Source organism: Juglans microcarpa x Juglans regia, chromosome 3D, assembly GCF_004785595.1.
Source record: "Juglans microcarpa x Juglans regia isolate MS1-56 chromosome 3D, Jm3101_v1.0, whole genome shotgun sequence".
Classification (NCBI taxonomy): Eukaryota; Viridiplantae; Streptophyta; class Magnoliopsida; order Fagales; family Juglandaceae; genus Juglans; species Juglans microcarpa x Juglans regia.
In genome coordinates, this window is record NC_054598.1 from 3,125,503 (window position 1) to 3,139,672 (window position 14,170).

Consider the following 14,170-nt stretch of genomic DNA (forward strand, 5'->3'; position numbering starts at 1 on the left):
AAATTAAAAACAGTACGACGTGCGGGGCGGGGCGGGGCGCAATTAAAGAAGACCGAGCTGCGATTATTTTAATTTATTCATGTAATAAAATAGATAATAATGTTGAGAATTTTGTTCTCGAAAAGGTTGGGAAAAAAAAAAAAAAAATAAGGGCAGCCCTCGTAATTTAAGATAAACTGAGGACCATTCTTGCACTCAGCTGCCCGAATCAACAAAATCTCACTATCCGTACGATAAATGCAGACGGAGAGTAGAGTCCGAAACAATCGTGATTTTTCGAGCAAGTTCTATCCTCAGTCCTCACCCGCACCACAACCCTTACCCTAATTCTGAAGTACCCCCTCACCCCGCGCGTCTCTCTCTCAGCCCCTCGAGCCAAAAATGTCGCATTTCGGAAGAACAGGCCCTCCGGACATTACCGACACATACTCTCTCCTTGTCCTCAACATTTCCTTCCGTGAGCCTTCTCTCTCCAGAAGTTTCATTTATTTCTTAATTTTTGGGAGCTTAAAAAAAATGGGTACTAATGGTTATCTTGCTCATTGTTCTTATTGTTTGGATGTGGGTTTTAGGTACGACTGCGGATGATCTATTCCCGTATTTTGATAAATACGGCAAGGTCGTGGATATCTTCATCCCTAGAAATCGAAGGTACGGCTACTTTTACTGATTGAAACAAGTAATTCTTCATTCATGTGGATTATGAGCGACTCTTATTATTTTTTTCAGTAAACATATTATTTTGTCAGTTACTTTTTTTTAGCTTTTGTTTGTATGTTGAAAAATTAGTTTATAAATTGGGAATACATCCATCATGGATTTTATTTTGCAGTCTTGTTCTATTTCATTTATATTTGTTTTGGTCAGTTAATTGGGAGTTAAATATTGCTAAAGTCTCTCTTGCTCTCCTATGAGGAATTTAGGGTTTTTTAAAATCCTTTGGTTTCTCTGTAATTTTGGTACTGTTTCTTGCGGTTTAGGACTGGTGACTCAAGGGCTTTGCATTTGTGCGGTACAAGTATGCTGATGAGGCACAAAAGGCAGTGGATAGGCTTGATGGTTTGTGTCACTCTGTCTCCCCTGTCTGTCTCTCTTTCTTAATGAACGTATTGTATTCTTGTACATACACACTATATATTCTGTTCAGTATTGTTTTTTCCAATTTGGTAATTTGTTGCTAGCTCCTTTGACAAATTGGTTTCCACTTTTTTTTTTTAGGAAAAGTTGTTGATGGTCGAGAGATAACAGTTCAATTTGCTAAATATGGGCCAAATGCAGAGAGGATGTAAGTTTTAGAATTTTTTGAGCATTTTTATAATGGTGGGGATTTTTCCTCCTAGTCATTGTTGTGGTGTTGAATTTTTTATTATAATCTAATGGAAAATATAGGGAGGATATTCATAAGAACAATGATACTCTTCATCTTGGATTTTCATTTGAATGGAAATCCACTTAAAATGCATTACATCAGAAGGTGTGATTGGGTATGACAAATCCATGATGAAGAACAATATTTCTCTATCCATATTACTACTACTATTATTGAATTTTTTGAAATGATGTTGTCCATAACAAATTATGCTACTTTTGTCGAATTCTTACATAAAGAATATTTTTCCACCCTTTTGAACAATAGAGTGCCTTGACTACTTCTAGGTGATGCCTTTCTTGGCTAAATAGGTGCATATAGGTTGAAGTCTTAAGTTTGATTTGGATGTACTCATTCCCTCCCCTGTCTTCCTTTCTAAATGTTTAGTGCTTTTTTACTAGTTATTTTTTATTGGACAGCACACATTGATTCAATATAACAGTCATTTTATTCTTTTTTGAATAATGTACTTGAATTCAGTGAAATGATTGTGTGTGTGTTGATGTTGCATGTGGGAATCCTAGATTTCTTTGATTGTTGGATATTGAGTCAGTATCTTTTTTCCATCACAGCGACAAAGGGAGGATTATCGAACCGTCCTCAAGGTCAAGAAGTCGCAGTCCTCGTAGGAGGTAACTTTTTTTCTTCTTGTTTCTGCAGAATTCTTTTTTATGCATACTGGAAAGAAATTCTATTGATTTTTTTGGTTTCTACAGTGTTTAGTGTGATATTGTATTGTGCTCTTAACATCTTAGAGAAAAATTCCTTTTATATACTTGTCTTCCCGACTTGCTGCTTTGCATGCAGTCAAGTGTCTCTATATTACATTAATTGCCAGAAAAAATGTCTTGGAGAAATTAAGCGTTCAATGGTTGTGGAAGGGAGGAGAAGACAGCCTTCTGTTCATGGATTCTGGACTCATTTAGTGTTTTGAGATATATTTTGTAATGAAGATTAGTGACCTTATGTCTACAAAGGATAGCCTTTTGTGCATGGATTACAGATTTCCCATTGTTTCATTGTTTGAAAAACCACCATGTATTTTTTTTCTTCGCCACAAATTATTTATTGAGTGCGTATCTTGCATATCCAAAGCATATTGTTAGTGTATTGTAATTTGAGGTATGTACAAAAAACATGGGTTTAATGATCCTTTAGTACTTATAGTATATAAGATGAATTGATGCCAATATAAGATGAATTGATGCCATTCGTGAAACTATCTTTTCTTGTTGAGCATGTGAAATATTTGAATTTACAGAGCTAAGAACCTTATAATCCTTTGGCTTTAATTTAAATCTCCTTTCCTCCCTTTCATAACTTTTTTCTGTTCATTAAAAATCAATATCTTAGATCTTTTAAACTCCTGGAATTCGAAACAAGTTTACACATTTATTATAGGAATGGATAAGGATTGAGGGGAATTTTTTTATTTGGGAGGACTGCGGGGCAGTTCATGCAAATTAAAAATTATTTTCCTGACCTTTTTTATACCCTAATAACCAGTATATTTTAGTACCTGTTAGCCAACAAACTGGCCATCATACCAAATTGAATGAATCCATCATGGTTGTTGTCCATGATTTTCTTGCCTGCACAAATCTCAGTTTCCATCTCGCATCCATACAGGTTCTATATCTTTAGTCCTGCTCATTAAAAAAAAGGATTTTGTATTTTTAGACCTTAACAAATCTGCAAACACTAAGGCTGTATTTGGAGTTAAACTGAGTTGAGTTGAGATGATAAAATATTGTTAGAATATTATTTTTTAATAATATTATTATTTTGGGATTTGAAAAAGTTGAATTGTTTATTATATTTCGTGTTGAAATTTAAAAAAATTGTAATGATGAATTGAGATGAGATGATATGATTTTATGAACCAAACGAAGCCTAAGTTTCATTCTCTACTATCCCAAATCCTAAAATCACAGTTTTTCTGACTGTAAAGCCCACCATATAATTAGCTGTGGCCAGGTTTTCCAGAATTGTCCTATGCTAGTCATGGTAATTGGCATTATGTGATCTGGTTTGATATCCAAACTATATTGATTTTTTGTTTCTAATACATCATTTCTCAGCTTTTGTGGAGTTTGGTTGGCTTTTCATTGGCAGCTATTTGATAGTCTGAATATTTTGCAAGTCATATTTTGAGCAGCCTCGACAAAATTAAAAAGAGATGTCCTACATCTTACAGTTGCAATGAAGCCTTATCATATATCAGTTGGCTACATGACTTTTTAGTTGTTTGTCTGCATCTAAAGTAATTTAGCACTCAGGCTAATCAGTTGTAATGACAAAAAATTGTGGCCAGCTAGTTGTGTGTCTCTACTTATTAAATCCCTTCCTGGGCTAGCTTTTCAACTCCTAAGATGCTGTATGGGCACCAGGATTAGGTGTTGGACCTTCAGAATGGGTTAGGTAGCATCTTCGTCGTACATTTTATATGGCTTCTGAGCTGTGGAATTTATTTCTGCAAACCAGTAAAAAATTAGGTTAACTAGCTATGCAGATATTTCAGCAATTTCTGAGTGAAATTTGTATCTTCAATGAAAATGGAAATCATCTCCAGTTGTTAGCATTGCAAATATGCCTTCACCAGGCTTCTTTCCGTTTTTGGAAGACAAGAATGCTGTTGTTGGTTCTTCTAAGTTCACGCAATCTTGCGCCTCGCAAGCAAATACCTGATCACTGATTATAATCTTTTCAGATACCGGGATGACTACAGAGATCGGGGTTCCAAGAGAAGAAGCCGCAGTCGAAGTTTTGATAGGTACGATCGTGATAGGTATGGGAGGGATAGGGATTATCGCCACCGCAGCAGGAGCCGTAGCATTAGTCCCGATTACCATAGGGCCCGAGGAAGAGGTCATTATGATGATGAACTTCGAAGCCGAAGCCGATCAATGGATAAGTATAAACTAGTGTTTTTTTATGCTTTAGTTTTAATTAACTGTTTCAATATTATGGACATGTTTTGTTTTGTACTATCTTCTGCTGATTCAATCTGTTTATGTTACAGTGCCTCCCCCGATCGGCGTAGCAGGCGTATCCCTAGTACACGCAGAAGTCCTTCCCCACAGAAGTCTTTGTCTCCTAGGGGTGAAAGTTCTGATAGGCGAAGCCACGATGGACGGTCCCCAACTTCTCATAGTATTTCACCCAGGGGCCATCCTGCTGATTCTCGAAGCCAATCCCCATGAAAGTCAGATGTTGATATGAGTTATTGTCTTTGTTCGCACTCACAGTTAGAGAGAGATTTTGAACTTTTTTTTTTAATTGGTTGATGAATTAAATGATCTAACTTATTTTTCCTGACTTATCTGTTCTTACAGGAATGATTATCCCGGTTGTTCAGAAAATTCATGGAGACATCGTTCTGCTGTTCTTATCTGAATCCTAAGGGCTAGTTTTGGTAGGACTGTGGATTTCTTTGATTTCTTACTATTTTGTCTTGAACCTAATCCTTGTTTACGCATGCAATGTAAGAGGAAAAAAAAAAAAAAGGAGACAATCCCTACCTGGCCATTTTCAAATTTGTGGACTTATTGTGAATTTGGTATTTCAATATCGATAAGTTGTTATGGATGCTTTTTATAGATATTTTTTTCTGTTATCCATTTGATTTTGTTGCTGCTTCTAGTGCCTCTCCATCCCTCTCTCTCAATTTAAGCTTGATCAGTTATGTTTTCTTGTTTCTTCTGATTCATCACGAGCTATTTATTGGGTTTTATAGTTATGTTCGGGGAACAATGGTGGGGGCTTGATAGACGGATGTTGAGTTTTAGCTGTTGATGCTGTTCCTAAAATGTAGATGGATGGTCGTGATATTGATTGCTGGTTGCAGCAGTATGCTGGTTTTAGAAGTATGATTGTTTTAGCAGTATGCTGGTTGCCGAGAGCTATATATGTTAACTAGTTCACTCTGGAAATCATCTTTGGTAAGATTTATACAGCTCAGCTCTTTGTTTCTGAAAAGTCATAAATCCTTCAGGATTCTGATTCTGACCTAATAATCCTTTTTTGGTCTTTTTCACTGATCTCGAAAAAAATATGGCCCTATAAGAGGTTCTAGTTGCTGTGATGCTCTAAAGACAAAAGTTGAACGTGTACTTAACCTCTAGCTGATGCTGCACAATGAGATGGACCAATGATTCATTTCGGTGATCTGGCACTGAACATGAACTACAAATTCTATATGTGGGTTCTTTAGTTCTGGTGTTAAATTTTGCTGCCAGAAAAAATGAGACACGGGAACGAGTAATGTGATTTTGTTTAGGGCTATTGGTCTTTACAATGCTTAACCCGTCCTTTAAGATTTTAATTTATGCTTTTTAATGTGGTGACTGGTGAGATGTTTTAGCACACGGGTCCATGACAGTAGCTGTGAAGTGGTTGCTGATGCCTGTTGATCTATGATTGGCTCGTGATTAACTCTGAAGTATTAGTGACTAAACAATGCCACCTGGCCGCTGCTGCCCTCTTGCTTGGTTCGGGTTGGCAATGTTACTGGCCACTTGGCATTGATTGTAGCTACCTAGCTGTGTTGCTGGCTTGCGAAATATTTATAAATCTGATCTAACGGAGGCCTGGCAATTTGCTTTGTGCTCTTGGATTTATGGTCTCATCTCACTGCCACAAGTTTTATGCGTTAAAAATCTCTATTTGATTTGTTGTCTCATTTTTTCTCATGTCAACGTAACTTAAAACACTTGTGATATTGCAGAAGGTCACAGATTCTAATCTTGGTATGCTACTGGTAAATATTTCTCACTTATTAAAACTTCTGTTCGAAAAATACGTGTATTTTGTTCAACTCCTTTTGACGGGCAGGGTGTCTAGTCACGTGGGTGGCCTGCTGGGGATAGAGGGCTCTCTTCCAGGCCACATTTTTCTCACCTGTTAAGGAGGGGGCAATCTTTGATTGGACTTGTAAACACAGCCTGTATGTAACATGAAACAATTAATTTAAGGTTGGACACAATTGGGTTTGGGATTGTTTGGATTGGCCTGAATTAACTCGATTGACAATTGGGCATATTTCTGGTCCTAGTGACCTCTTTCCATTAAAAATAAACCTGTTGCATCAGTTCAAACTAAATTTTTGGTATTGACATTCAGGAAATTAGACAGGTCAATTCACCTTATATGGATGACTAAATGAGTCATCCATATAATTGATGACACTACTGTCAAGACCCCCCTAAATCCCCCCCGTCTTGCTTTAATCAAGCCACGAGAAGACACTACTGTCGAGGTGCTGAGGGGTCCGGGTTTGTATGGCTGAAACTTAGGTGGAGCTGGGCAGAGAACTACGAACATGCTGAATCGACTAGCAATGGAATGTCAAATCTCTTCGTCGATCTAATGGAGGCCGAGGCCGGATGGGTTTGAAAAGAGGTGGAAGATATGGGGGTTTTAAAGTTGGAGGTCATGTGAGTGGATGGAGGACATGATGAGCGTGGGGGCAAGAGGCTAACAGCAGGAGTGATAGTACCCAAAATGCAATCTAGGTGGGAAATAGGCCCGGCACTCCTCGAGCCTCTGATATGGGTCCTAGTATCGGGCCTACTGAATTCTTGCGTAATAAAGTAATGCAAGGATCTATAGACTTGCAAGCCCAATCCAAAGCTGGTGTAGTAGGAAAAAATACTTGAAGAACCCAAATAGTGAGAAGCGTTGGAAATTTGGAGTAAGGAATAGAAGGTATCTTGTGGCTCATTGTGGCTTATGACCGAGGAGGTTTATTTTCAATTTAGCCGGAGCGCCTACCATGATCATAAACAACCAATGATATCCACACAATATATTTTATAATAAAATAATATTACTTTTATTAAGTATTTTATAAAAATACCCACTCTTTTAAAATATTATTATGTAAAGTGTTGTCATGAAATGTGATGTGTTTCTCATTTTTCAATGGCAAATGCATGGAAGCTACCTACAAGAAGGAGGACTGATCAGGTGGGATCCACAAATCATGGGGTGGAGGAATATTACTCATGGCCTGTCAAGGGTCAAATAATTCCATCCTTCTCAAAGTGGGTATACCGTATACTTTCCCCTAACAATAGGGAATTAACACGATTTTTGGTCAAAGTCCTTTGTTTCAGTCTTTGAGCTAATTATAGAGTGAGATCTTATCTTAGCTCACTAACATTAATTAATTAAACAGCATATTTGCTCAATTTTCTGTTTTCAAAAATCTCCGCAAGTCATGCCCAATCATGGTACTTACACCATATTACTTAATAATGAGTACCAATTTGTGTATTAAACACATTAAAATTGACTTGACCTAGCTAATACAGCCTAAGCAATCAGATCATTTGCTTTGCATTTTGCTTATCGAAAGGAGTATGGACTACTTCACACACACACACACGAGCTAGTTCCATATATATATATATATATATATATATATATACAGTTCTTCTATAGGTAGTCAAGTTGGTGCACACCCTCTTGACCTGGCAGGGTATTTTTGTAAATTGGAAACACATCACAACCAATCTGCACTTGAGGGAGAAGACGTCTGGGACTGATCCAGTAGCTTGCTTTCCCGCTCGTTTGACCTAGCTTGTTCTGATGATTTTCTGACAAGTCTTTGAACGTCTTCGCACGTCTCTCTTGCCTCCGTTTAAGATTTTTTGTTCTGAAAACTTCTGGATCTCTCGCTCTTGTCCTATAAAATAAACCCATCTCCAAATAAAATCCAAAACAAAACAAAAAAAAAAAAAAAAATGAAAAATGCCAACTTTGAATAGCCTCCACTGCGAAAAACTGCAATGTGGAGGGTTTAAGTAGGAATTTTAACTAGAAGAATGTATACAAAAAGTGTAAATAGAACAGATGGCTGGAAGACTGGAAGACTGGAAGAGCTACATTCCTTGCCTTGTTCCTTGGAGACTCTGACAAACTTCTATTAGTCATGAAAAAGAGCTTCCCTGAATTTGGATTGAAAAAATCAGAGATTGCAACGAAACTAGTTGGGTTCAATCTGTGCTTTTCTGGACCAACTTCCCTCTTGGGACAACAAACGATATTTTGCTCAGCCGAACACCTCAATCTCTCACCTAGTTGAAGGGGAAATCAGACTATGTAAAGAAGCCAATTTCCAAGGATGGGTAGGAGGTGATTTGGAAGAGACTGATTGAGCTGCAATACGTAATATTGACATTCAATCCTTATGGTGGAAGAATGGCTGAGATTCCGGTGGAGGAATCTCCATTCCCACATCGAGCTAGGAATCTGGCAAAGATTCAATATGTAGTAAACTGGAATCAGGTAGGGCAAGAGTTGACAGATTACTATATGAATTTGACAAGAAAGCTTTACAGTTACATGACTCGATATGTGACCAAAAATCCAAGAGAGGCATTTTTCAACTACAAAGATCTTGACTTGGGTATCAACCACAACGGAAAGGACAGTTACTCGGAAGGAAAAGTTTATGGAATCAAGTATTTCAAGGGTAATTTCAAGAGGTTGGTGAAAATCAAGACTGAGGTTGATCCTTTCATGGGAGGGAGGAGAGTAGATGGAATGGGTTCACTTTCGTTCGCAATTTCGTCAAATGAACTGTGATTTTTGGCTTGCAGAAGCTAAAGGGGAATGGGACGAAGGAAGAAGGAGAAGGGTTGGGAAAGAAGGAGAAGGTTGAAATGCACCGTTTCAATTTTATCTTCAATTTTGTCTCCCATCAAAAAGCAATCCACATCATTTAATTAAACTCATTCAAGAGTAATGCTAGAGAGAAGCTATTGTAACAGTGCATATTTTACACTCACTGCATGGCTGCTTCTGGTTGATTGTTCCCAACACTCACTTAGGGAGATATGTGGTCTAGATAATGCCATATCATGTGTGTAAAATAGATGCTCTCAATAGTAATTTCTATATATATATATATTTATACCATATTGTTTTCGGCTTTTTCTAAATTGATCCTATTGATTAATTATATATATATATATATATGTCTATATATAATGTATAAATATTCAGCCTGACTCATCTAATTCAAATGTCAGCATCTTATTCAAAATCCTGATTTATCTAGTCCGGTGTTTGAAATATAATTCAGAAAACGTATAAATTAAGTTACTGGGAATGATCATGCTAATTAGGAGTTTATTTATATATTATGAAGAAATTAAGGCACTGCATTTTGGGAAGAAACAAGGAAATTGTGGTGGTATGAAGTTACACATATTTTAATTTACTGCCAAATTTATTTTGAAAAATGATTTTTTTAATTAATTATGAGTAATAAATTAATGATCCCAAGCCATGGTCACCAGCTAGCTAGAGATTTCTTGACGCTGCGTGGTGTAGTACTTACAAGGTCTATTAGTTTTTTCCTTTTATTTTTCTTTTTGCTATTAAATATATTGACTAATAAATAAATAAAAAGGTTAGGTCACATCATGGCCAGCTTGGAAAACCCTCGCATTTTTTGAGCTTGCTTGGTGCTATACTTGGTCAAATGAAATATCTTGCAGATATCTTTGAAATTTATTTATTTATTTATTAAATAAATGTCTACTAGTACTACTGGACTAAAAGAATAAGATAAAACAGATCAAGAGCTTTGACTTCTCGAGCTGCTGATCTCCAAGTCTTAACCAGCGATCACGGAAGAAAAGGACTTAACTGCATATACAGAACCTGTAAACATGCACATCAAGAATATCATCTATTTATAATGCCAATGATCTCCAACCTAAATCAGAAAAAGTCTCGCATATTTTTTTTAAACCAAATAAGCAAGCAAAAGCCGCCTAAGGCCCATTAATCTTACCTGTTTTCTCTATAGGAATCTTTGGTCATCGTCCCGATCTTGTGGGAAACCAAGATCATGCTGCCCAAGGCCTTCTTCCCTCTTTCTCTTATCACGATCATCACCTTCTTTTCTTATTCTTCCCATGTTGCTCCTGCTTCAGCCTCTTCAACAGTACAAGGAAGAGCAGAAGCAGAAGCACTGCTCAAATGGAAAGCAACCCTCCAAAACCAAACTCAATCTCATCTATCCTCATGGACCCTTTCTCGTAGCAACGCAACCTCAACTTCAAGCCCATGCATGATGAGTTGGATAGGGATCGGTTGCAACGATGTGGGAAGTGTCACCCGCATAAACCTAACAAGCATCGGTTTGATAGGTACGCTTCGTTACTTCAACTTCACATCCTTTCCTAACCTAAACAGTCTTGATCTCCACTATAACTTGCTTTTTGGAGAAATCCCTTCTCGTATCAGCAACCTTTCCCAACTTTCCGTTCTAAATCTGGGTTCCAATCAATTCTCTGGGATTATTCCTCTGGAAGTAGGAAAGTTGATGAATCTCAATGTATTAATCTTCTCAAATAACCTTCTTCAAGGTTCTATTCCTTCCAATATAGGATACTTGACCAATCTTTCAGTCCTAAACCTTGGAAGCAATCATCTATCTGGCTCCATCCCACCTGAACTTGGCAAGTTAAAATCTCTCACTGAACTTCGCTTGAATTTGAACAACCTGACTAGTTCAATTCCAGCGTCTTTGGGTGATTTGATTGGCTTGAAGGTCTTGTCTCTCTATGGAAACCAGTTGTCTGGTCCATTACCTGGAGAGATCAATAATCTCACCAACTTGACATTATTCTTCTTGTCGAACAACAGCATTTCTGGATTTTTACCGGAAGATATATGTCATGGTGGCATACTTGAAGATTTTTGTGCAAGCAACAATCGTTTTGTAGGTACTGTTCCTAAAGGCTTGAAAAACTGCACAAGCCTAACTAGACTCCGACTTGATAGGAACAACCTCATTGGGAATATATCTCAAGACTTCGGTATATACCCAAAACTTGATTACGTTGATTTGAGCTACAACAAGTTTCTTGGCGAGATTTCTTCAAACTGGGGAAAGTGCCAACTTCTGACGAGCTTAAAAATCTCCAATAATCAAATTACTGGAGAGATCCCCCCGGAGCTTGGAGAATCTACTCTTTTGCATGTGATTGACCTTTCTTCAAATAATCTTGTGGGAAAAATTCCTTATGAGTTGGGGAAGCTAAAATCATTGTTCAACTTGACTTTGAGCAACAACAATCTTTCTGGCAGTATTCCTCCAGAAATCGGAACTGATCTACCAGATTTGACGTATCTTGATCTGGCAGAAAACAACCTAAGTGGTCCAATACCCAGACAGCTTGGTGACTGCTCGAAAATGCTGTACTTAAACTTGAGAAACAACCATTTTAGTGAAGGCATCCCCATCGAAATCGGCAAGTTGTTGTTCCTGCAAGTTCTATTAGATCTTAGCAGGAATTCACTAACCGGGAAAATCCCATGGCAACTTGGGAACCTGGTCAAACTGGAAATCCTGAATCTTTCCCACAATAATCTTAGTGGTTCCATCCCATCTTCCTTCGATAATTTGCAGAGTATGAGGTTGGTTGATTTATCCTACAATGACTTGGAGGGTCCGATTCCGAACAACAAAGCCTTTGAAGAAGCGAGGAGCGAAGCATTTAGTCATAATAAAGACTTGTGCGGGAACCATACTGGATTGAAGAGTTGTCATCCTCCTGTGCAAGATGCCAAAGATGGTGATGATCATGTAGTCCTTTTGATTATCATCCCTATACCTGTTGCTGTATTCTTTTTTACCACCATAACTGGTATGATTTATATACTGAGAAAAGAAAGGAAAAAGAAAGGCAACAAACTAAGGGATTCACATCAAGAAAATGTGTTTTCAATCTGGAGCTATGATGGCAAATTAGTCTTTCAAGACATTAAGGACGCGACTGAAGGTTTCCACACCAAGTACTGCATCGGAGTAGGAGCAACCGGAAGCGTTTATAAAGCAGAAATGTCATCGGGCCAGGTTGTAGCCGTGAAGATACTGCAGCATGCAATGTTGGAAGAGTGCAAGAGTTATGAGAGTGAGATTCGGGCACTGACAAAGATACGCCATAGAAACATCGTGAAGCTTCATGGTTTCTGTTCACATGCTCAGCAATCTTTTCTGATATATGAATACTTGGAGAGAGGAAGCATGGCTAAAATCCTTAGCAATATGGGAAAATCAAAGGAATTAGATTGGATCAAACGAATCAACATCGTTAAAGGGTTTGCTAATGCTCTCTGCTACATGCATCATGATTGCAGGCCGCCGATAATTCATCGAGACATCTCGAGCAACAATCTATTGCTGGATACAGATTATGAAGCTCATGTGTCTGACTTTGGCACTGCAAGAGTTGTGAAGCTTGATTCATGTAACTGGACAGGACTTGCTGGAACATATGGATACATTGCTCCAGGTAACTCACTTTCTTATGATAATGGATCATCTCAGTACTGAAATCCATCAAATTTCAAAAATCTAATTTTTTCCTTTCCTTTCTAAATTTTGTAGAGCTTGCTTACACAATGAAGGTAACTGAGAAATGTGACGTGTATAGCTTTGGGGTGGTGACACTGGAAATAATTGTGGGACATCATCCTGGAGAGCTGATATGCTCTCTTTCAAGTAGTACTAGTTCAATGTCATCTTCTTCATCACCAGCATCGTCTTTTTCGCCATTCAATCCCCACAGTATGCTACTGAAGGATATGTTGGACAAGCGTATAGCAACTCCTCAGGCCGAAATTGCTGATGAAGTGATCACAATTGTTAAACTGGCATTCTCATGCATTAATGCAAATCCAGATCTTCGGCCAACCATGGAGCGTGTATCTCAAGAGCTATCAACTCGTAGGCAATCCTTCTCTGAGTCATTTGACATGGTCACATTAAGACAGCTGATGAATCTTGATCACGAGGATTGACACAGGCCAGCAAGATCAGGAAGCCCCTCTAAAATGCCTACAGTACTGTATATATGCATCATGCATGTACGCAACTTATAAGTAAACTTATTAATTATTAACACAAGATCAGGAGACGTACTTACCTGCATATATATTTTATGTATAATAAAGATCGATCATATATAGTTTTGTTAGTGATGATGATGATGATCTTTTATATATATTATTGATGTCGTGTTTTGCGGGTCTGGACAACTTCTCACCCCCGGTATCCATGTGCAAACCTGCACAATTACAACGGAGAGGGGACCTCGGGGTTCGTTAGTTCTCCAATACTTAATTCAGTATCTTGAGGAAGGAGATAATAAAATGGAAGCAAGAACGATGGAGTGTATGAAGGATGATAGTATTTTTCATTACCTCATATGCTGCTGGGTTGACCCTTATTTATAGTTACCGTTTAGGATTTCCCCACAGTGGGGTGTTGCGTAGCATGGGGCAATTCGCTCTGCGCGCTTTATTTACCTAGCAGCTTCCATGTCGTCATCTCGCCGAGCAGCGATGGTCCCAGGCCTTCTCTGTGCACTGCTCTGGCCTTGGGCCGCATTCAATGCAGCACACTCTGTACCCTGGGGTGCATTAAATGCGACGTGGCCTTTGTTCTGGACTGCATTAAATGCGACGTGACCTTTGTTCTGGGCTGCATTAAATGGGCCATGGCCTCTGTTCTAGGCCGCACTAAATGCGGTGTATTTCTTGTCCTGCATCCCTTCCATCTGGTGACGCACATCACACTCCTCTTCCCTCTTTTCTCAATCTTCCTCCAGATCTCCCATACCGACTCGAACTCTCTACCCATATTCTGGTATGGACTTCTACTTTTCTTGCCCAGACTTAGGTGACCAGGCTGGGCCTCATTGTTTGCCCAACTCCCCACATCGTATCCTACCTGCAACCTTGGGCCCAATGCAATGGATTTTTCCCCCATCACACACA

General features: G+C 38.4%; 3 protein-coding genes across 4 annotated transcripts in view; all 3 read left to right on the forward strand.

Moving 5' to 3' along the window:
• LOC121255448 (ubiquinol oxidase, mitochondrial) overlaps positions 1 to 3,090 on the forward strand; it is a 32,295-nt gene extending 29,205 nt beyond the window's left edge. The window contains exon 5 of one of the 2 annotated variants that reach the window (XM_041155789.1): positions 3,072 to 3,090. The gene's annotated coding sequence lies outside the window, so the exon portion shown is untranslated. Of the gene's footprint in view, positions 1 to 759; positions 1,035 to 3,071 lie in introns of those variants that run through there. The other variant, XM_041155790.1, reaches the window with a different exon arrangement.
• Positions 229 to 4,972, forward strand: LOC121255479 (serine/arginine-rich splicing factor SC35-like). Its single transcript, XM_041155831.1, is given in 8 exon segments — positions 229 to 457; positions 573 to 651; positions 981 to 991; positions 994 to 1,059; positions 1,219 to 1,285; positions 1,942 to 2,001; positions 4,080 to 4,283; positions 4,392 to 4,972. Coding segments are annotated over 8 exon segments (744 nt in total). The 5' UTR covers positions 229 to 381; the 3' UTR covers positions 4,573 to 4,972.
• A 5,102-nt stretch (positions 4,973 to 10,074) lies between these two features.
• Positions 10,075 to 13,373, forward strand: LOC121255353 (MDIS1-interacting receptor like kinase 2-like). The gene is made up of 2 exons (XM_041155625.1): positions 10,075 to 12,684; positions 12,780 to 13,373. The coding sequence occupies exons 1-2, from the start codon at positions 10,233 to 10,235 to the stop codon at positions 13,190 to 13,192; spliced, it is 2,865 nt and encodes a 954-aa protein (XP_041011559.1). The 5' UTR covers positions 10,075 to 10,232; the 3' UTR covers positions 13,193 to 13,373.
• The last annotated feature ends 797 nt before the right edge of the window (positions 13,374 to 14,170 follow it).